The 23424-nt window shown below is 44.5% G+C and overlaps 3 protein-coding genes and 1 pseudogene across 10 annotated transcripts in view; 2 read left to right on the forward strand and 2 right to left on the reverse strand.

Moving 5' to 3' along the window:
- Positions 1 to 7411, forward strand: part of SLC7A6 (solute carrier family 7 member 6) — a 36138-nt gene extending 28727 nt beyond the window's left edge. For all 6 annotated transcript variants that reach the window (XM_023245051.2, XM_023245053.2, XM_019819956.3 and 3 more), the window contains exons 7-10: positions 933 to 1029; positions 3300 to 3449; positions 3561 to 3744; positions 4200 to 7411. In XM_023245051.2, the coding sequence (XP_023100819.1) occupies positions 933 to 1029; positions 3300 to 3449; positions 3561 to 3744; positions 4200 to 4294 (526 nt within the window). In that variant the 3' untranslated portion in view covers positions 4295 to 7411. The remainder of the gene's footprint in view (positions 1 to 932; positions 1030 to 3299; positions 3450 to 3560; positions 3745 to 4199) is intronic.
- Positions 7412 to 8020: 609 nt separating this feature from the next.
- Positions 8021 to 19697, reverse strand: SLC7A6OS (solute carrier family 7 member 6 opposite strand). Its single transcript, XM_003998183.5, has 5 exons — positions 19466 to 19697; positions 19039 to 19341; positions 12566 to 12769; positions 10071 to 10191; positions 8021 to 8783 (listed from the first exon to the last, which is right to left on the reverse strand). Exons 1-5 carry the CDS (start codon positions 19658 to 19660, stop codon positions 8653 to 8655), a joined length of 954 nt encoding a protein of 317 aa, XP_003998232.2. The 5' UTR covers positions 19661 to 19697; the 3' UTR covers positions 8021 to 8652.
- On the reverse strand, positions 16717 to 17575 carry LOC101093732 (annotated as a pseudogene).
- The window catches only part of PRMT7 (protein arginine methyltransferase 7), a 46148-nt gene continuing 42417 nt past the window's right edge, over positions 19694 to 23424 (forward strand). The window contains exon 1 of one of the 3 annotated variants that reach the window (XM_045047060.1): positions 19694 to 19838. The gene's annotated coding sequence lies outside the window, so the exon portion shown is untranslated. Of the gene's footprint in view, positions 19852 to 22997; positions 23022 to 23424 lie in introns of those variants that run through there. The other 2 variants (XM_045047059.1, XM_045047061.1) reach the window with 2 other exon arrangements.

Genomic DNA, 23424 nt, shown 5'->3' on the forward strand with positions numbered 1-23424 from the left:
TGGCTTCCATGATGCCCCCAGAGTCTCTGTGTCAAATCCTGTCAGGCCTTTACTTCAGAGCCACAGGTGACTCTCAGTGTTTGTTTAGACTCCACAGCATGGCCTGTGTGCAAGTTCTTTCCAGCTGTCTCCTCACACACCTTATCCTGGGACTGCAGGCATCTAGTACCAACCTTCAAGGAGGCCACCCTCTTCCACTCCTCCAAGCTTCTTTTGCCTTTGCCTATGCTGTTTCCCACCTACCCACTCACCTTCTGGCAAACTCCAACTCTTCTTCCCAGCCCAGATATGGTTATCTCTTGTAAGGTTTTTTATTCCCCCAGCCCACCCAAGCCTGGTGAATGCCATGTGCTCCATGATGATGCTGTACACCCTGGTCTGTGGTTCATTTCTCTGCTGCTCTGTTTCTCAATCAGTAGGGCTCTTTGGGGACAGAGAGGAAGCCTGGGTTGTCTCTTTGAGCCCCAGGCTTGTCCTGTCCTATCATATATCAGGAGCTCGGGGAAGATAGAGCTGGCTGCCCTTCTTTAAACAGCCATTGTATTAAGTATGAAATTTGTGGGGTGATAGAGTGGAGGTACCCTTGGTGGAATGGATTGGTGTGCCAGTGAGTGATGGGAGGGTGAGGCATTCATTGGGTGATTGGTGGGTTTTATAGCTGAGGGGTTGGCGGCTGTCCATGGCCAACAGTGAAGTAGGACGTGCCTGGATAATGTTGAAGTACCGTACCCATGGTTGGAGGTTGGAAACATCTGTGGGTAAAGTTGGGGTGAGGGTGAGGGTAGGTTGGGTTGGGCATGCATAGAGAGCATGTGATGCTCTTGAGACACTGCCTCCTGCTTTTTTCTGGAGCTCTGAGCCTAGTTTGTCTGAGGAGTATGGCTGCATGGCTAAGTGAAAGGATCATCCTGACACACTTCTTGTCCTTTTAGGTTGTTCTTCGTGGGCTCCCGTGAGGGCCACCTCCCAGATGTACTGTCCATGATCCACATTGAGCGTTTTACACCCATCCCTGCTTTATTGTTCAATGTAAGCTCTGCTGGGGCGGGTGTGGGGATTGTAGTCCCTTGCTGACATTATGAGAAGACTGGGTGGGAGGTATAGCAGCTTCTTAAGACATTTCCCAAGCCAAAGGGCACCTGGGTGGCTTGGTCAGTTAAGATATTTTCCAAGCCTCTTAGTGTTTATTCTCTTTTCTTAAACTTTTTAAAAAATATAAAAGTAAAACAGGGCACCTAGGTGGCTCAGTTGGTTGAGCATCCGACTTCAGCTCAGGTCATGATCTCATAGTTCGTGAGTTCGGGCCCCACATTGGGCTCTGTGCGGACAGCTCAGAGCCTGGATCCTACTTCAGATTCCATGTCTCTCTCTCTCTCTCTGCCCCTCCCATGCTCACACTCTGTCTCTCTCTTTCTCTCTCAAAAATAAAAACACATTAAAATTTTTTTTAAGTAAAACAATTATATTAGAGAAGGAAACAGTACAAAAGAATATAAAAATGAATTTGTAAAATTTATCTATCTTTTCTGTCAGTAGTTCTTTTCTTCTCCTTCTCCTCCTTTCTAGCTCCTTTTTTTTTTTTTTTTTTTTTTAATTTAATGAAAGCATATCTAGAAAAGCCAGTCCAGTTGTATACCAACTACCTAGGGGCCTCTATTCATACCATAGACATCATAGATTTATATACAGTAGATAGCAGTAAAGCATTTTATTCTAACAAAATCAGTAAATTATGAAAGTATTCTAACAAATGAGAAAAGACCTGAAGTAGGACTGCCATTTTCTCATTTGCACTAAGGTATTATATATATGAAGGCCAACAAAGGCCTTGAGAAACCTTACTCCAAGATTTGGTGGACAGTTTATTTATTTATTTATTTTTGTCATTTAGTTATTTTCTGGTTTCATTACTTAAGTTTAAATTTTGGATTCATCTGGAATTTATAGTGTATGGAGTGAGCGGGGGGAATTCACTTAATTTTTTCTCAAATGGCTAGCCAGCCATACCAATATCATTTATTAAATAATCCATTTATCCACAGTTTAAAATTATTCTCGTATAAAAATAATAGCTAATTTTTAGGGTGCTTCATATGTACCAAGTACAATTACATACCCCTTAAGTAGTATCATCAGCTCAACTTATCTTCTCCATTAACACCAACCTTCATTATTTAGCTTTGTACTGAATTTCTAAAAACTATTTTTTTTAATGCTTATTTATTTTTGAGAGAGAAAGAGAGAGAGGGAATGTGTAGGGGAGGGGCAGAGAGAGAAGGGGAGAGAACATCTGAAGTGGGCTCCCAACTGACAGCAGTGAGCCTAATGTGGAGCTCGAACTCATGAACCACGAGATCATGATTTGAGCTGAAGTCGGAGGCTCAACTGACTCTGCTACCCAGGCGCCCTGAATTTCTGAAATCTAAACAGGGACTAAGGATACTTCTATAGTTTTTTCTTCCCCCCTGAAGTTTTCCTGGCAATTACATTTGTATTTCTTTATGAACTTCATTATTTTGTCAAAATAACATAAAATCTTCTCAGTATTTTTATTGGGATTGCATTGAATTTATAAATTTAGGGGAGATTTGACATCTTGTTTTTGAATCCTCTTTCACCCCAGTTTTTTCAATACAGTCCCCTTTCTCTCCCCAGAATGGGCTCTTTTTGTTTTAAATCCTTTGTTGATAATAGGTGAAAAGATTAAATGGGGAAACTCCATATTTTTGAAGTTTAAGTAAATCTGACCTTTCCCAGGACTCTAGTCCCTGATTCTGTCTTCTAGGACTTTTTTGTTCCAGAGGGCAAATTCTGTCATACCTGTTTTATCAGGGGTATAGATCCATTTTGCCAATCTACATTTCTAAGACCCCAGGACAGTGAGTTGGTTCTGGAGGCATTTCCTCCATTTATAAGCCAGGTAGTTGGGACTCAGGAGTGATGGTCTCCAGAGGGCAGTGTGTTTCATGTTGAGGTTGATGCATCAAAGTGAGGAGGGCCTAAATATCTGCCATCAGAAGGGGAAAGGAGTCTGGCTTCTTATTGAAGTGCTTGCAAAAAAGAAGGGAGGCATTGTGTATAGGAAGAGCCAACAGAAGAGGGAGAGATGCCACCTTGAAGGTTAATGCAGAGAATTGACCTATCTGATGCCAAGGGGTCACTGAAAAGAGCTGGAGGTAGTCTGGTAAGCTAAATCAGCAATGAATGGCAGATCTCGTATTGATTGCTGGGTGGTTGGAGTCTCCTGGGATGGCCTGTTAGTGACAATGCCCACTCCTTCCCATCCCCTCCTCCTCCAGTGTACCATGACACTCATCTACCTCACTGTGGAAGATGTTTTCCTGCTCATCAACTACTTCAGCTTTAGCTACTGGTTCTTCGTGGGCCTGTCTGTTGCTGGACAGCTCTATCTTCGTTGGAAGGAGCCTGAGCGGCTCCGGCCTCTGAAGGTCAGTGACTGTGGACAGACTAGGAGGGGTGGGCCATCTCCTGTAGGTGACTTCTCTGTACCCTGTTCCCGCATAGTGCTTTACCTCGTATCTCACCTCCCTCCATTTCAGCTGAGCCTGTTTTTTCCCATCGTGTTCTGCACATGCTCTGTGTTTCTGGTGATTGTGCCTCTATTCAGTGACACCATCAATTCCCTCATTGGCATCGGGATTGCCCTCTCCGGGGTTCCTGTCTATTTCGTGGGTGTTTATCTGCCAGAGTCCCAGAGGCCACTACTTATTCGGAATGTCCTGGGTAAGTTTCTTTGCCCATCACTCACTGCCTGTGTGTGTGTGTGTGTGTGTGTGTGTGTGTGTGTGTGTGTATGCGCGCATGCACACACAGATGTGTGCAGAAGTGGGAGTGGTGGCTAAAAGCTTCCCCTGTACTGGTGATGTACTGGAGACCACGTGACTTCTCAGTGACATGAGCACTTTAGTTCTAACTTTAGAGTCCTATTTTTGGGTTAAAACACTCCCTCCTGAAAGTGCAATCCATGTGGGGAGATGGGGAGTCATGCATCACTTTCTGGTTGGGCATGGAATGGAGGACAGTGAGGCTTATGGGGTTAAGAGGCAAAGCCTGGCACAGGATACCCAAGGGACAAGTGGGAGGGGGCCATAGATATGCTTTAATCAACATTGTGGTGTTCTTATTGGGGTTGTAGCTAACCATCAGTTTGCTGAATTCTGTTCTCTATTTTCATTTAGCTGCTATCACCAAAGTCACCCAGCAGCTTTGCTTTTGTGTCCTGACCGAGCTTGATGTAGCTGAAGAGAAAAAGGCTGAAAGGAAAACTGACTAGAGGCCAGAGGTGATGTCCCTTGAGGCCTGGAAGACCAGCCACAGCCACCAAAGTCCAGATGACAAGACTGTACAGGCCCAACTCTCTTGTTCTAAAGGATCTTGTGGGCCACATTATGTAAGGGGGCTCAGGGCCAATGGCCTGCTTTGGTGGTCACTCTCATTGGGAGCAGACTCAGGGTCTGAGGCCAGACTGAAGGTGGGAACTGTATAGAAAGTGGTGGTGGGAGGGCTTGGGGTCAGGGGAATAGTTGTTTAGTTTTGTTTCTGGTGAGTAGGTACAGCTTACCAAACACTTGGCGAGTTGCACTGGGGAAAAGGAAGTGCTAGGTTAATAGCTGTGGCTGGTGGTTCTGAATTTGATATTTGAGGTTTGAATCAGAAGTCTCTACAAAAGGGGCTGCTTTATGGCAAGTTTTCCTCTGACCAGGTCCAAGCATCTGACTGTAGAGGCCTAAAATGCTATCATTTCTTCCTGTGACTCAAAATCTTTCCCTGGAAAGACGGCTGTATTCCATTATTTATTGATATTATTTAATCCAGAACCCCAGTTCTAGCAAAGCATTGGTGTTCATTCATCTACCGAATGCCATAGACTGATTGTGTTTAAAAATTCAAAGTTACTCCAAACTGAGTCCCTCTGCCCTTAGAGGTGTCTCTGTGTGGTGGTGGATCAGACTCAGACCACAGATTTTTTGGTTTTAGCACATTCTTCTGTTGAGTCTTAGCTGCAAAGGTGAACTTTAAAGATTTTTTTAAACTCATGTATCAATTACACGTTAGTCAATAGGTCACAGATTACAAGCACCTGGCTCAAATCAGCAAGGACAAATGAACAAATTCATGAGTCAGAAGTCTGGTAATACTGCTATTTTGAAGGATAATCCTTTATTTTACTTGAGACCTTAGGTCTTTGTTCTAGATGATAGAAGGTAAATTTCTGGGTTTCTGGTATGAACTTTAAGAGGACATGAACTGTTCTAGAATTCAAGTGGATTACCTGAATTCTCTCAGCTGTCAATGGCTTAGAGACCATCTCATGGACCCAAGCCACCAAATAGCTTGTTTCTTTCTGTAAGGGCTGGTGTGAGGGATGCTGTGCAGACCCACACAAGCCCACCTTGGTGCTAGAAGTGGTCATTTCCCTTTTCTGAAAACCTCACATCACGCTGCATGCTCCTCTTCTATCCCTAACACTGGGCTCTGTTTACACTCCGAGCTGTCTTGGTGTGGATCATCGGGATAGTGCATACCTGTCCTGTCTGCCTCCTCTTGCTGGAGGTTTGGTGGGCCTGCAGTCTCAGGAAGAGCTTGGTACTTCTGTGGACCTCTATTTTCTCCCTGTGGAGATAGTGAAGACTTAGGGGGGAAAAAGCTGCTTCATCCTCAAATCTGGCTCCTCAGCAGACTGCGTGATTGGAAGCAACTAATTCTGGTGCTCAGGCTGTGCTTTAGCATCCAGGTCAGGCCAGAGCAGATTTGGCCTAATGGATGTTCGTTCCCTCATGGACAGCCATGGTTGCGGTGGACTGTACATCTGTCCTGTGATGTGTCCAGACACTGTCATCCTGGGTCCAGAGGAACCTGCAGACTTGGCTCATCCCCTGCCTGGACTTCTTATCCTTTGGTTTTAGAATTGGTCAATTGTAAAGACAAGAATGAGGCAATCTCCCTTCCTGATCATTCTTTTCCACCAAATGGCCCCAGTCGCAGTCAGGGGAATGGCCTTGGTCATACTTGCTCAATAAAGACAATCAGGGGAGCATGAGCACAGCTGTCTTCGGTTCAGGGAATGCACGGATGAGAAAATGAGAGGACATTCCTACTGTCATGGGTTGGGGCAATAGGGAGTCTGTGCAAAGGCTGACTTGCCTAGACTGTGTAAACTTGACTCCTGTCTGAGGCAAGATGGCACTTTTCCCAGGGATCCTCTGGAGCCAATCATTGAAGTGGTGTGTGCTTGTCTTGAGGATCCCTGACCAAGGTTTTAGCTTTCTCCACTGAAGTAAGTGACCAGCTAGTCCCAAGAACTTGCTGCCCCCCACTGGCTCCTGGGGGAAGCATGGGCCTCACACCCTAAGTGACCCCATACAAGCTTAGTGAGCCATGTCATCCCCCTCTCATTACTGGATGGCACCTGCATTTTTCCCCTCTGTGCTGGATACAGACTTCACCCAAGAACCCATCTGTGGGAGGGAAGCCAGACTCCCTACAGCACTCAAGCTTTGTGGTGGAATTAAATTTCTGCAAGGTCTTTGTTGTTCATCTCCTTCAATCCTTCTCCTGGTGTGCTAATCCCTTTTGCAGTAGGCACAGTATGTGAGGTTGTCAGCCCTTTAATGTTGGCAAACCTTAATGAGTATAGAAACAGCAGTGAGCACATTATAATGGCACTGAGTAGTTTTTAAGCCTTTGTTTCTATGCCTACAGGAGACTAAGATGACTAGTATTACACATGTAAATTGCTGCCTGTTACTTACAGCACTGAATTGTACCTTTGTGGATAGTTAGGATGGTAAACTAACATTTTGTTGGTTTTGTAGCCACAAGAGTACATATGGAATTTAATCACTTTGGCAGGTTTAACATAAATCTAGGAATATAGGAAAGACCTACAAATGAACATAAAGTGAAAGAATGGGTGGAGGCAGGTTAGAAAAAGAGAGATACTTAAGAAATTATAAAAGATGTGGGTAGAAGACATCCCTGTGCAACTCATCTTTCCATGTGATGGGTGTTCGTGCCACAGGGCAAGAAGGCACATTTTGAATCAAAATTTCTGTGTATTATTTTCCTAGACCTGTACTATCCGGTAAACTATTAGGCACATATAGCTAATTAAATTTAAAAATATTGATTCCTCAGTTGCACTAATCATAAATTTTAAGAGCTGAGCCACATATGGCTAGTGGCTACTATTGTACAGTACAGATATAGAACATAATTATTGTGCATGAAATTCTATGGGATAGTGTTCTCTTAGAAGAATAAATGCCAACTCAGAGCAAAGATGTGTGGTATGGAATGAAGTAGGGACAGAGTTTGCTTATAGAGTCCAAGTTCTGTTAATCACTTTTTAGTGAGTACTGTGCATAAACATTTCTCATTGGAAAGCTAAGTTCAGGATATGCTTTTCTTTTCCTCACTTGCCTGAAGTCCTTAGTGTCTAAGGTCAATCCTGAAAGCTGTCTCACTAACCCCCGCCCATTTTTGGTCGAGGGTGGGGATAGGAGATAGGAGGTACAGTGGGAAAACATGTAAAGCCATTCAGATTTAAAAGGTTTTTGAGGAGGGACAGCTGGGTGGCTCAGTTGGTCAAGCATCTGACTTCAGTTTAGGTCATAATCTCATCGTTAGTGAGTTCCAGCCCTGCGTCTGGCTCTGTGATGACAGCTTGCAGCCTGGAGCCTGCTTTGGATTCTGTGTCTACCCATCTCTCTGGCCATCCTCCACTCACCCTATGTCTCTCTCTCTCAAAAATGAATAAAAATTTAAAAAATATTAAAAAAAAAAAAGGTTTTTGAGGAGTGTCTGGGTGGCTCAGTCCATTGAGCATCCAACTTTTGATTTTGGCTAAGATCATGATCCTAGGGTTGTGGGATCAAGCCCGCATTGGGCTCTGCGCTGATTGTGGAGCCTGCTTAAGTTTCTCTCTCTTCCTCTGTTCCTCCCCTACTCACTCTCTCTAAAAAAATAAAAACTAAAAGGTTTTCAAGGAATGACTTGCTCCCATTTTTAAAGTTAGTTTTTATTAAACATAAGAGTATCACATTCATACATATCCTGTTCTTTCTGGCACCACTGCCAAAGGAAGACAGCAGTCTTTACAACCATTATCAGAGTCAGGAAACAGGGTGGTAGAGACAGCTGTTAACTTAAAACCTCTCATAGCTCAAGCAGATTCTACTTCCATCTCTATGGCCACAACTATCCAGTCTTTGCTGCTATAAGGGACCAACTATAGCCCTTCTAGATTCCATCCAAAGAAAGGCTTTTACTGGAGGCAGGTGGCCGGGTGGTATGAGAAAGCTAAATCTTAGTGTTGAGGAAACAGGAGGCTCTCCTCCACTTACTGGCCTTAGTGTAGGAGTAGAATGGGAAAATCCCCAGGCCAGGAAGCATCATTTGTACAGCATTTTTTCCCCCCAGACTATAGAGTCACTTGATTGAGGCAAAGGGGCCCTACTGTTACTGAAAAAGACACACTCCTTTAGCACAGGTTTTCAATGGTAGGAGGGTGCTGTTGGACATGGGTTTTTCCCTTCTACTTGTTAAGCTAAGAAACCCAAGGATGTTACTAGGGTGGCTGAAGCTGCAGTTAGAGCCCTCAAGGGCCTGTGATAGAATCTCATGGGATCATCAGTCTGAATCCAGGTCATGGAGACTATCATAGCCAAACTCCTTCTGCACATCCAAAGGGTATTTGCTCCACATCTGTGGTCTGCTGTTGCCTCTTTCCTCTTCACTGAAGCTGTCGTATTCATCAGAGCCTAGAATGATAAAAGAAATGGGCTGTTTGAGTTTCTAGGTGGCCACGACAACCCTTTACCATCTCAAGAAGGTCTGGGTTTTTTGTTCTCTATTCTAAAATACTTGCTTAGTGAAGAGAATTTTGAATTTAAAAAAGCAGGGGAGGGGCGCCTGGGTGGTGCAGTCGGTTAAGAGTCCGACTTCAGCCAGGTCACGATCTCGCGGTCTGTGAGTTTGAGCCCCGCGTCGGGCTCTGGGCTGATGGCTCAGAGCCTGGAGCCTGTTTCCTATTCTGTGTCTCCCTCTCTCTCTGCCCCTCGCCCGTTCATGCTCTGTCTCTCTCTGTCCCAAAAATAAATAAACGTTAAAAAAGCAGGGGAGGGCACCTGGGTGGTTTAGTCAGCTGAGCATCCTACTTCGGCTCAGTTCATGATCTCACGGTTTATGAATTTGAGCCCCTTTGGTTTCTCTGTCCCCTTCCCCTGCCCTGCTTGTGCTCTCTCTCTCAAAAATAAACCAAAAAAAAAGGCAATCCTATTTCTCTACCACCTAAACCAAGTCCCTCAACACTGGAATATTTTTTCATTTCTCCCCCTAAGTATAGGATTTTTTTTTGTTGTTGTTATAATAGTTGTAGTCATACTGTAAATATAGTTTCATGTCTGCCCCTTTCAACATATCACAGGCACTTCCCCAAAAGAATATTCCATAGTTTAATTGTTCCTCCATTAACAGAGACCAAGAAGTTCTTTTTGTTGGCACAAAGAACATAATCACTGAAGGAACTTTATCATCAGAGTATCTCTCCTTCTTCCTTCCCCAGGGTACCATGCCTGTGTTGCAGCTTCCTCAAAATGGTATAAACACAGCAACTTCTTTGAGAAGTTATATAACTGATTTGTCAAAATCCTAGCTCTGCTCCTACTGGCAAACCTCTCCAATACTTTCCTGACTGAGCGAGAGAAGAGACACTGAGATAGATGTTTCCCTTAATCCCAATCACTAAAGTTAGTGCAATACTGTTCTGGAGACAGGATGAGGCTCAGTGAGCCATTAACTATGTCCCCAAGACCCACAGACAGGCCATGAAAGAACCAAGGGTTCAAACCCAGCCCTGACTGACATTAAAACCCCAGTAGGCCCCCTGGAAACACTGGTCTTTGGGGTTCTTAGAGCTCCAATGGCTTGTGGGTGAGCTGCTGGGAATGGTAGAGAAGGAAAGCCAGTTAAGATGTAAGTGAACCGTGCTCACACCTCAGTCTTAGATGCCACCAGTCCCTTCCCATCCAACACTGCCACCCATGTACCTCTGGAATCTTCATCTCCATCACTGTTCTCCTCCTCTGGGTACTCATTGCGCCAGTTACTCTCACTATTCTCATCATCATCATCTTCATAAATGTCTTCTGGTTGCCGGTCATCATTCACCTGCACATCTCAACACAATCATGAGTATAAATCAAAACCTCTAAGGTTGTAGGGGGGAAGCTATTAGCAGACCAACTTGGAGAGATCATTTAAGAGCACTGTGTGAAAGGGGCGCCTGGGTGACTTAGTTAAGCGTCCAACTTCAGCTCAGGTCATGATCTTACAGTGAGTTCGAGCCCCGTGTCGGGCTTTGTGCTGACAGCTCAGAGCCTGGAGCCTGCTTCAGATTCTACGTCTCCCTCTCTCTCTGCCCCTCCCCTGCTCATGCTCTGTCTTTCTCTGTCTCAAAAATAAATGAAAAAAAAAAAACATTAAAAAAATTAAGAGCGCTGTGTGAAAATGAGGCAGCCTAGGAGCTGCTTTGAATCTGCTGCACAAGAGGCTATAGTAACCTTAGGCTACAAGATAGTGACAACAGCCCTATTCCCCACTCAGAGTCCAGCTCCAGGCATTACAGTCCTGATAGGATGAACTCCACCAGAAGGGAACACATCAGGCTGGGGAGGACAGACAGCTCTGAGCAGATGATGGCAGTGATCTTCAAACTTTAGGATAGCCAGGTGGGAGAGGGATTAAATGGATTATGGGTGATGCCAAAAATCAGAACCAAAACTTGAGTGTAAGGGCAGGAAGAGGGGCTATGCAATGGTCCAGGGTGGGTTTGTGACTATGAGACTATGGTTGCAGTGTAGGTATGGGATAAATATGCCTTTCACCATTTTAGAATTTGTTTTAAGAATAATGATGTCTGGAGCGCCTGAATGGCTCAGTTGGTTATGTGTCCGACTCTTGATATTGGCTCAGGTCATGATCTCATGGTTGTGAGATCAAGCCCTACATCAGGCTCTGTACTGAGTATGGAGCTTTCTTGAGATTCTCTCTCTGCCTCTCCCCTGCTTGCACATTCTCACTCTCTCAAAATAAACAAACAATATCAACAAAAGAGTTGGAATGCCTGGGTGGCTTGGTTGAGTATCCAACTTTAGCTCAGGTCATGATCTCATGGTGCCATGATCTCATGGGCTTGATGCTGTCAGTGCAGAGCCTGCTTTGAATCCTCTGTCCCCACCCTTTCTGCCCCTCCCCCGCTGGTGGAAAAAAATAATAAGGATGTCAGGAGCACCTGGGTGGCTCAGTTAAGAGACTGACTCTTGATTTTGGTTCAGGTCAAGATCCTGCGGTTCATGAGATCAAGCCCCATGGCAGGCTCTGTGTTGACGGTAAGGAGCCTGTGTGGGATTCTCTCTCTGCCCCTCCCCTGCTCATGTGCAGGGGCACGCCCTCTATCTCTCTCTCAAAGTAAACAAACTTAAGAAAAAACAAAACAGAATAATGATGTCAAGGGGCGTCTGGCTGGCTCAATCAGCAGAGCATGTGACTCCTGATCTTGGGGTCATGAGTGTGAGCCCCACGATGGATGTAGAGCTCACTAAGAAAAATAAATAAAGATGTCAGGATGTTAGTTTTCTTCTTCTTTTTAAAAAAAGAATTTTTTTTTTAACATTTATTTATTTTTGAAAGACCAAGAGACAGAGAGTGAGCAGGGGAGGAGGAGGAGGAAGAGGAGGGGGAGGAGGAAGAGGAGAGGGAGGGGGAGGAGGAAGAGGAGGAAAAGGAGGAGGAAGAGGAGGAAAAGGAGGAGGAAGAGGACGAAAAGGAGGAGGAAGAGGAGGAAAAGGAGGAGGAGGAGGAGGAGGAGGAGAGAGAGAGAGAGAGAGGGAGGGAGGGAGGGAGGGGGAGAGGGAGAGGGAGGGAGGGAGGGAGGGAGAGAGGAAGAGAGGGGGAGAGAGAGAGAGAGAGAGAGAGAGAGAGAGAGAGAGAGAGAGAAAGAGAGAGAGAGAGAAACAGAAACAGAATCTGAAGCAGGCTCCAGACTCTGAGTTGTCAGCACAGAGCCTGATGCAGGGCTCGAACCCACGAACTGTGAGATCATGACCTGAGCCCAAAGTCGGACGCTTAACTGACTGAGCCGCCCAGGTGCCCCAGGATGTTAGCTTTCTTAATCCAAGGATCCCCCCCTTTTAAGATATAATTTTAAAAAAAGCTTTTATTACCATTCATGTTTAAGAATTTCTGGTTTATTTTCTCTTTAAGTCCCCATGTTTTTCCCCAAGGGTGGATGGTATAAATGTTAAAAATGATATTGCAAACCTTATAAAAGATGTATTAAGAGCAAACATTATCAATGTAGACCGTCGTTCCCAAAATTTCTTGCACTAAACCCAGGTTCCCAGGAAGCATTTAGAATAAATGTTTCCATTTAAGCAAGAACAAGAAGAGGTAAGAACAACATTGAACCCAGTGGATGCAAAGCATCCTGACCAGAGAATTGCTTAGGCTACCTCATGCCCCTCATCCTCATGGGTCCCCTTACCAGCTCCCACTCCTGGCTATAGGGCTGCACGGAGAGGATGTTCTCAATCCATCCTGGAGTGGCCATCTCCAAGTAGTAAATGTCATATACATAGTCATCCTTCTGTTCCTCCTGGTGCCCAATTCTTGGTCCATCCTCAGATACAGCCAACCGCTCACGGATCAACTCTATAGAATTGCAGAGGATCACATCTGGGTCAGAGATCTATAAAGAAATCAAGAGATAATACATACATGATCTAAACCATCGATGTTCCAAAAGGAGGAATCTAAGATTTGAGTGAAAGAAGCCTCTCTATAGTTGTCTATGTTAAATTCAAGATTCTTATTCCCATGTCCTACTAGTTTCTTCTTAATTAGCAATGAAATTAAAAACTCAATTATCTCTAAAAACTTAATGTGTAGTTTTTCTTTTGAAATAGACACTTATAGGCTCCTGTCCTTTTGTGCTTGGCTGACAGAAGAGAGCACATGGAAAGATGGGCCTGAGAAGAGGGCCAGCAGAGCTGGCTGGTCTTGTCCGCACGTCTTCTAAGCCCCTTCAGTATGATGTTCTCCCCTTCGGGATCTGCATTTTGTGTGGCCTCCTACAGGGGTCTAAAGGCGATTCCTGGACTCATGACTACCACCACCTGGCTTGCCCACAATGATGTCCCACTTTTTTTTTCAATAAATATTTTTTAAGTTTCTTTTTTAAATGTTTACTTTAGAGAAAGTGTGTGTGTGAGGCAGGGGATGGACAGAGAGAGAGAGAGGGAGACAGTGGATCTGAAGCGGGCTCTGCATTGACAGCAGAGAGCCTGATGTGGGGCACAAACTCATGAACTGTGAGATCACGACCTGAGCCAAAGTCAGACACTTAAGTGACTGAGCCACCCAGGTGCCCTAATGATGTCCCTCCCACTTTTAATCACAAACCAGGAGTGAACTCCCCTATAATCCTACTGCTAGAAAGAATAGCTCAGGATAGATTGCCCCAGAATAGAACTGGCCCAGGGAAGAGGTACTCCAGGGCAACAGGCTGTGTCATCCAGAGTAGCATAGGTCAATTTGCAAACCCAGGGGGGCATGCTACAAATGACCCCTCTCAAAGGGTTCATCGGAGGAGGCTGTGTAGCTCAAACCAGATACCATATTGGGAGGAATGTTGCATAGCTAAGGCAGATAAAGGGAGACCAGACTTAGAAGATGAAGGGAATTAATTCTTTCTTGCTCCAAAGTCAAAAGGAACTAGAGATGTCACTTTTTGTGCAGGCTGTTGACCAACCTCAAAACTGTTCACAAGTGAAGTTCTGGCTCCCATTTATAAGCCCCCCACCCTTAGTCCAGCAAATCATGCAGCCATTAAAATATTTACAAAGACTAGCAAACAGAAAAATGCCATACTCTGAAGACAATAAGCTGATTTTATACTCTGAAGACAATAAGCTGATTTTACTCCAATTACCTTTGTGATGGGGGTAAAATAGGTGATTTTTTCCCCTTTTTACTTTCCTGTATTTTTTCTTAAAAAAAAAAAAAAATTTTTTTTTTTTTCAAATGTTTGTCTATTTTTGAGAGAAACAGAGAGCACAAGCCAGGGAGGTGCAGAGAGAGGAGACACAGAATCCGAAGCAGGCTCCAGGCTCTGAGCAGTCAGCACAGAGCCTGCTGTGGGTCTCAAACCCAGGAACCGTGAGATCATGACCTGAGCTGAAGTTAGTCGTTTAACCAACTGAGCCACCCAGGCACCCCTCCTATATTTTTTCAAAATTTCTATAAGGAACATCTATCATTTTTATAAAAGAAAAATTATTCTTTTTTTTTTTCAACTTTTTTTTTTTTTTTTTGGGGACAGAGAGAGACAGAGCATGAACGGGGGAGGGGCAGAGAGAGAGGGAGACACAGAATCGGAAACAGGCTCCAGGCTCTGAGCCGTCAGCCCAGAGCCTGACGCGGGGCTCAAACTCACGGACCGCGAGATCGTGACCTGGCTGAAGTCGGACGCTTAACCGACTGCGCCACCCAGGCGCCCAAAGAAAAATTATTCTTTAGTCTATGTGTATGCTGGTATAAACATACATACTATCTTGCCAGTCGTCATGGTTATCACTTTAATGGTGCAGGCAGTTGTGTATGTCAATTTGTCAGTTTTTAGCCTATATCTACAATGCTGCAATGAATGTGTTTCCTGCATGTGAAAAATGGGGATAAAACACCTACCTCATAGGGTTTGCATGAGGATTAAAGGAGTTAAATTAAAAGAAAACACAACAAGGCCTTAGCATAGTACTTAATGCACAGTAATTACTTAGTAAACCAACAGTAGCTTTTGTTAAGACCATAGCTGTTTGCTTCTGAATTATTTCCCTAGGATAAATCCTGGGGTTGAGATCACTAGATAAAATGAACTGAACTTTTTCACTTTAAAAAATATATATAGGGGCGCCTGGGTGGCTCAGTTGGTCAAGCGTCCGACTTCGGCTCAGGTCATGATCTCGCGGTCTGTGAGTTCAAGCCCCACGTCGGGCTCTGTGCTGACAGCTCAGAGCCTGGAGCCTGTTTCAGATTCTGTGTCTCCCTCTCTCTCTGGCCCTCCCCCGTTCATGCTCTGTCTCAAAAATAAATAAACGTTAAAAAAAAAAAAAAAGAAAAGAAAAAATATACACTGTATAAAAAATATATACGGTTTTTATTTTTTTAGAGAATGCAAGAGAGGAGGGAGAGGAGCAGAGAGAGAGAACAAGAAAATCTTAAGCAGTCTCCATGTTTAGCGCAGGGCCTGACCTGGGCTCTTCGGTTTGATCACATGACCCTGAAACCATGACCTGAGCCAAAATCGAGAATCAGAAGCTCTACCAACTGAGCCACCCAGATGCCCCAGAACTTTTTCACTTTTTAAGATTTCCTATTAAATAGTACTTTATTTGCTTAAAATTTAAATGGTGTCAAATTAATGAGAAATGTAATGTGGCAAAAAATACTGTCACTACTTTTGTTAAATTTCTTTATATGTTTGGATGACTTTAGAATCCCAACAATAAAATAAATTTAGGTAGGGGTGCCTGGGTGGCTCAGTCAGTTGAGTCTCTGACTTCGGTTCAGGTCATGTCACAGTTCATGGGTTCAAGCCCCACATCAGGCTTTGCTCTGACAGTGCTCTGGATTCTCTGTCTCCTTCTTTCTCTGCCCCTCCCTGACTTGCACACATGTACATGCATGCACACTTTCTCAAAAATAAAAACATTAAAAAAATAAAAATAGGGGCACCTGGGTGGCTCAGTCGGTTGAGCGTCTGACTTTGGCTCAGGTCATGATCTCGCGGTTTGTGAGTTCGAGCCCCGTGCTGGGCTCTGTGCTGACAGCTCAGAGCTTGGAGCCTGCTTAAGATTGTCTCTCTCTCTCTGCCCCTCCTGCATTCACACTCTGTCTCTCTCTCTCCTTCAAAAATAAACATTAAAAAAAATAAAAATAAAAAAATAAATTGAAGTAGTTTTAAAATAGGTCCCAAGCTATTTTTAGGATTGCTGATAAAGCCATGCTGTTTTCCAAAAGCCTTGCATCAATTGTAAGCACTACAATTGTGTGCCATTTTATTTTTTTTAATTTTTTTATTTTTTTTAATTTTTTTTTCTCAACGTTTATTTATTTTTGGGACAGAGAGAGACAGAGCATGAACAGGGGAGGGGCAGAGAGAGAGGGAGACACAGAATCGGAAACAGGCTCCAGGCTCTGAGCCATCAGCCCAGAGCCCGACGCGGGGCTCGAACTCACGGACCGCGAGATCGTGACCTGGCTGAAGTCGGACGCTTAACCGACTGTGCCACCCAGGCGCCCCCAATTGTGTACCATTTTAATCTAGCCTTGCCAGCAGTGCTATCAATCTTTCCCCTGCTAGTCTAGTAGACATAAAACCCCAAGTTTGCTTTCAGTTTAAATCCATTTTTAAAAAGATAATTACTATGGACAAGCATTTTTTTAAACCTGTGATTAATTCTACAGCTGTGTTTTTGAATAGCTGTTTAAAAGACAATCCTGAGGGGCGGTTAAGCGTCTGGATTTTGGCTCAGGTCATGATCTCTTGGTCTGTGAGACTGAGCCCCCTGTTGGACTCTATACTCACAGCACAGAGCCTCCTTGGATTCTTTCTCCCTTTCTCTCTGCCCCTCCCCCACTTGCACTCCTCCCCTCTCTCCAAATAAATAAACATTAAAAAAATATTTATGGTACATATAAAAAAAGACATGAGACATTTTTGTTTTGTAATACATAAGGCGGTGGCCAATTACTACTCCTTAGTAGCTCTTTTTTTGAGATAAGCTATCAAGTCTGTCCTTTTCTCTGTCTTCTTAATGTCAGTGAAGATCATTTTTGTTCCAGGGATGTACTTTCTGGGATTATCTAAATACTCTATCAGTGTCACCTCTCCCCAGGGGTTCTTTGTTCTTGTTGGCATCTGTGTAAGAAAATCCAGGGGCCTGACCTATCTTGCACACACTGGACCATGGAGATCTGGTTCAGTCTTGTGTTTGCCTTGCCTCTCGTTTCGACAGTATGGCACGGGGCATTCTTTTGGACAAAAATCTTGCCTTTCTCAATGTCACCCATTTTTAAATTGCTTTCTTCACATGGAGACTGAAGATGCCCACTGGCAAGCCGGATGTCCCGCTCTCTGATATGCAAACATTTTTGATGTGTTTAGTTTTTATTGCATTGTCGGGAAGTCTGTGTTCACATCCTTAATCAGCTTATATACTAGTTTTTCTTTTAAAATTGAATGAGCTCTTTGGTTGATTCAATTCCACCGAACGTTGGTTTACTTTTTAAGCTATTTGACTTATAACTCATAAATCAGTTTTCAATTAGTTTTGGTAAAAGATGTGGCTGTCATCATCATGCACAAATTGTTATCCAAGTATACCAGCATCATGATGAAATATTTTTTGCTTGATATATTTGGAATTAAAATTTCAGTTTTTAAACTTTAACTTTTAAAAGGAGTGAAGAGTGAAGTTTATTAAGTTTTTTTTAAGTTTATTTTGAGAGACACAGAAAGAGAGTGCAAGCAGGGGAGGGACAGAGAGCAAGGGGGACAGAGGATCTGAAGCAGGTTCTATGCTGACAGCTGAGAGCCTGATGTGGGTATCAAACTCACGAACCATGAGATCATGACCTGAGCCAAAGTGAGAGGCTTAACCAATTGGGCCACCCAGGCGCCCCAAGTTTTTTTTGTTAAATCAGTGGGGGGTGAACCTTTTAGTTTGAGAGTTTTCTATTTCTATAGTCTGAATACAGGTAGCCTTTGTTTTTTGGAACTGAAGTACAAAACAAATTTAGTAAATCTAACAATGGAAAGACCACTGGATTAAACGTGAAGAGACTTGCATTCTAGACTTAAATCTGCCTCAAACTTGATTCGCTAGGGAGAACTAGTCCTTTAACCTTCCTCTGATGAGTTTTTCCATCTGTTTTATCTTTACATTGCTCAAAACCCTCCAGTAATTACCCAGCTAAGGGTGAAGGCAATGTGTCCCTGAAAGCATCTTCAAGGGGAGCCTGGGTGGCTCAGTCGATTAAACGACCAACTTCGGCTCAGGTCATGATCTCACGGTTTGTGAGTTTGAGCCCCCGTCGGGCTCTGTGGTGGCAGCTCGGAGCCTGCTTTGGATCCTGTGTTTCCCACTCTCTCTCCCCCACCCCCGCTCACACTTTGTCTCTGTCTCTCTCAAAATTAAATAAACATTAAAAAAAATAATAAAAAAAAGTACCTTCAGGGTCGGGGTATCTGGGTGGCTCAGTCGGTTAAGTGTCCAACTCTTGATATCAGCTTAGGTCGTGATCTCGGGGTTCATGGGTTTGAGCCCCACATAAAGTTCTATGCTGACACCTCAGAGCCTGGATGGAACCTGCTTTGGTTTCTGTGTCTCCCTTTCTCTCTCTGCCCCTCCCCTGCTCCCGCTCTCTCTCAAAAATGAACAAAAATTAAAAGTATCTTCAGGGTCTAACAGGAATCCTTTCCCAAATTCCTTATTATTCTTCGAGAGTTCACTGAGCTCCAGGCACACTGGTCTTGAAAACACCAAACTGCCTTTTCTTCACATATCCACAGTACTTTGCCATTCACCTCCTCCAAGTCCTCACTGAAATGTCATTTTCTGAGACCCTCTCTGTAATGGAACCAATCTTTTCCTGCCCCCCCCTTCCCTGTACAGCCCTTATTAAATTTGTTTTCTGTTTCTCTCCTCTACCTGAACGTTAAGTCCTCAAAGCTATATCCACAGAACCTAAGAACAATGCCTGACACATAGTGGGCACTCAGTAAATACTGTTGAATGAATAACTTAATCTGTAGAAAGAGGTTATCTCGGCTGATAGATCATTCATTCATCAGTAAGGCGAAGCTGTGTGCCTCCTCTTGACTGTGTGCTAAGTGCCCAGACCCTGGCACTATCTGTCCGCGGGAAGGCCAGCGCTCTGCTCCCGGCGGCTACTCACTTTGGAGGAGACTGCGGCGGGGGCGGCGGGGGCGGCGGCGGCGTCGGTCTCTGGGTCTCCTTCCTCGTGGACTAGGTCGAACAGCTGGAAGCTTCCGTCCTCGGTGGCTTCTGGGTTTCCCGGCACGTCTTCGGACTCTAGGCTACCCGATGGAATTCCTGAGGATCGGCGGCTAGAAATCACCCTGTAGCGGCCCTCCTGTCGGATCTCCCGAGCCGAAGCGCGGAGTTCTCGGCGGATACGCTGCTGGCTGCCCCGGGAAGGGCGCAGGGCGGCTCGAACGAGCTCCTGGACTGGCTCCTCCTGGGAAGTGGTAGGGAAGAGCAGCCGGGGTAAGCAGGCGACTCGTCAAGGGGTCAGGGATACAATTTCCCCCCATTTGCGCCCTAAGATCCCCTTCAGACATCGGCTCCATCCCGCCCAATACCTGGGAGCGCACGGTGGCCACCAACTGGAAGACGTTATTCTCTGGCCCTCTCTCCACATCCTCTGGAGGTGTCTTTTGGGCTACCGACTCGACGCCGCCCCTCCGCAGGCGCTTACAAGAGAGGACAAGAGCTTCGACAGCCTCTGCGCTACGCTTCCGCTTCACGCGAAGCACTGCAGTCCTCCCGGCCTCCATACTGGCTGTCGCGGAGGACTCTGGGAACCCGTGGGGGTACGACGGAAGAGCCTTTAAGTTCCGCTTCCGGGCCTCGCTCCCAGCATTCTCAGCGGGCCCTGAGAGATCCCGCCCCCGTACGCCGGCTTCGGCGTGGTTGAGGTAGCGGCGGAAGTGAACGGAGCGGTTCCCGCTGCGGGTGAGGCGCATGGGTAGGTAGGGAAGGTGGGGTTGCAGTTAGAGTCCCGGGTGCCGCCATCATCCGGCCGTCAGCCCAGCGGCTCTGGCCGACGGACCTGATGTGGGCTTTCTAGGCCACCGGGGTATGCGTCTCTCGAGGACCTTTCTAGAGTCTGCACTGGGCGGCGGTGGGGAGAGCCTGGGCCGGCAAGAAAACGGATACGGTTGGGCCCCGACTCTGTAGGGTGACCTCTACGGGGACCTGGATTTTAGTACTTGGCGTCTCCCTTCAGCTACAGAAATTCGAACCGCAGTCATATGGAGCTCCAGCCATCACATCCTTAATTGACCCACGCTTCTCTGATTCAGGGAACTGCCGATGGGCTCGCTTTTCCCAGTTACTGTGTTCTGAGTAGTTGGAAACCAGTCCATTCACCACACGCTAGTCAGAAGGGTCTTGTAAAAGCGTACATCTGACGCGGACGTTTTTGTCCTTAAGACCTTGAGTGGTTTCCAGCGAGTGAGAGCAATATCCAAACGCGTTTCCGAAGCCGGCATGGTCCAGTGTGATTTACAGTAGCCCACGCTTAATCTATCGTTCTCAATACTTTTGCTGGAAGTGCTTCAGTCATTCAGGCTTTTGTCAGTCTTGCTTATATACACAGGTCTTTTTTCCCTTAGGACTTTTTCTTGGAAAAGTAGGGGTAAGGTTTCCAGAAACATAGGTACTACTTTTCTCTCTTACCTTGTGGCATCTTAATTGCCACCTTCCTCAGAGAGTCTAACAATTAACCTTGTTAATTCTCTTTCATAGCACCCTGCCTGTTTCCTTTCTTGCACTCACATAGTTTGTGATTGTATATTTAGTCTCTCCCTTATTAGAATCTAATCCCTTGAAGGATAAAGATCTTCTTTATTTTACTTATGGGAGTTCTCCAGTCCCTAACGCAGTGTCTGATTTTGTATAAATTTTACTAAAATTTGAATGAATGAAGCAGCTATCTGCTCTGAAATCTGATTGGTAACCCATTTAGGGCTTGGCATGGTGGTTTCCATTCCAGCCTTATAAACTATCATGTGAGTTCACAGGTCTTTTGAATGAGGAGGGGGTCAAAATAGCTCCTGAGTCTGGAGTGTGAGGTCCTTTTGGGAGAGGACAAGTCATAATAATAAAAGGGATTTATCCATAGGAGATGTGTAGTACTCAAAGAGGTTACAGGACATGGTTCCCATCTGCAAGCTTTATTTAAACTTATATGAAACTAGTAACTTCTCTAAGTTATGAAAAAACTATAGTCCTATTTATAGCCTAAGCAACAGCACAGACAAAAAGGAAATTCCATAGATTAGAGTTCTGTATTACACTCTTAGCCTTTAAATAACTTCAGAATTGATCTCACACGGCCCACAGGATAAGGGTTTTAGGACTCTGCACAGTATGTACCTTACTGATATGTTTGACCTCTTGTTCAGTTTCACTTCAGTTAAACTGGTTTATTAACTGTACATGACTAAGTCTTTCTGATCTGGTGAAGTGCCCTCTCCCTCCCATGCCCATCTAAATCCTAGCCATCTTTTAAGCCTTCCCTGAACATTCAGCCAGATATGGTTATTTCTTTCTACTGTGGCATTTTTTGGACACACTTCTTTAAAGCACATTACAGATTCTGATAGTTGGAGATACTCTTTAAAAAAATTAACATAGGAGAGGTTCACAGCTGATTGTGGCAAAACTTTTTAACCTGTGGGTTGCAACTCAGTTAAATTGTGAAATCGGGCACCTAGGTGGCTCATTTGGTTAGGCTCAGGTCATGATCTCACGGTTCGTGCATTCAAGCCCTGCATCAGGCTTTGTGCTGACAGTGCAGAGCTTGCTTTAGATCCTCTGTCTCCCTCTCTCTCTGCCTCTCAAAAATAAATAAACATTGAAAAATGCTTCTCAAAGTAAAAAATAAAATAAACATTGAAAAAGTTGTGAAATCAGTTTAGTGGATCATGATCAATTTAAAAAGAAGAATCAGGGCGCCTGGGTTGCTCAGTAGGTTGAGCACCTGACTGTTGATTTCAGCTCAGGTCATGAGTTTGAGCCCTGCATCGGGCTCTGCACTGACAGTGCAGAGCCTGCTTTGGATCCTCTGTCTCTGCCCCTTCCCCACACATGTGTTCTCTGTCTCTCTCAAATAAGTAAACTTAAAAAAAAGAAAAAAAAATACAGTAGAATGTATCAAAGGAGTTTGCCCATAGGAAGGTGCAAGTTTGTATGTACGCGTGTGTGTTGTGTCTTTATGTAAAGTATATTTCTTTCTGGTGTTGCCAGAAAGTTTGGGAGCCACTTGAAGAGAGGATGAGTAGTACTGAGATTTTAGAAGTAGAGTTTCACTGAAGGACAAATTGACTACTTTGAACCAGACCACTGACTGCCTGAGTCTTTTAAGAAAAGATTTGTCCCCATCCTCTTTTATGAGAATTAAGTGTTTAGTCTAAATAACTTTGAGAGAAAGGCAATAACTCTGGTCAGTAAAATGCCTCAGGGATGTTTAGGGACCTATGGAGTAGGCATTTTTTCTAAGGTTTCCTGAAGATAGATCAGTGTTTAACGAGAAATGAAGGGGAGTGTAGAACACTTGAGGTTTTCTGAAGGTAGGTGGGAGGGTGCTGGTAGAGCCCATACCTGCTGACAGGTGCCTTCAGACTTTGAGCTGTGGTGTTTCTCTGTCAGAAATAGATCTCTGCAGAAATAGGGCATACAAGATGAATCTGGAGAATTTGAAGGATTTTTTAAGATGAAGAATTTTTTTTTAATTTTATTTATTTAATCTGCACCCAATGTGGAGCTTGAGCTCACAACCCCAAGATCAAGAGTTGCACACTCTTCCAACTGAGCCAGCCAGACATCTCTCGATGAAGAATTTTTAAAAATTACTTTTAAAATAAAATATTGAGTAGGTAACAAGTAATCATTATTAAAAATTGTAAGTCATAAAGAAGGACAGTATCATGAACATCTTTCTTCCCACCACCCAGTTTTATTTATTTTTTAATGTTTATTTTTGAGAGAGAGGGAGGGAAGGAGCCTTTGCAAGTTGGGGAGGGACATAGGGGAACAGAGGATTCAAAGTGGGCTCTCTGCTTTCAGCACAGAATGCAGAGGCTTGAACTTACCTGACCCAAAGTTGGATGCTTAACCGACTGAGCCACCCAGGTGGCACTTCCCCATCCTGTTTAAGAAGAAACACTATTACTTTGAAGCCCCCTGTATGGCCCTCCTTGATCCCAGCCTTTTCCCTTTCCTGTTAGGGGTAACCACTACCCTTATTCCCTGCTATGCTTTTTAGTGTGATCCCTGAAGAATATATTGTTCTTGGGGCACCTGGGTGGCTCAGTCAGTTGAGCCTCCAACTTCGGCTCAGATCATGATCTCAGGGTCTTTGAGTTCGAGCCTTACATCGGGCTCTGTTCTCACAGCCTGCTTCAGATTGTGTCTCCCTCTCTCTCTGACCCTCCCTCATTCATGCTCTGTCTCTCTCTGTCTCAAAAATAAAAAAAATAAACATTAAAAAAATTAAAAAATATATTCTTGTTTGGCATCATTATAAATGTTATAA

The sequence above is a fragment of the Felis catus genome, chromosome E2, assembly GCF_018350175.1.
Source record: "Felis catus isolate Fca126 chromosome E2, F.catus_Fca126_mat1.0, whole genome shotgun sequence".
Taxonomy (NCBI): Eukaryota; Metazoa; Chordata; class Mammalia; order Carnivora; family Felidae; genus Felis; species Felis catus.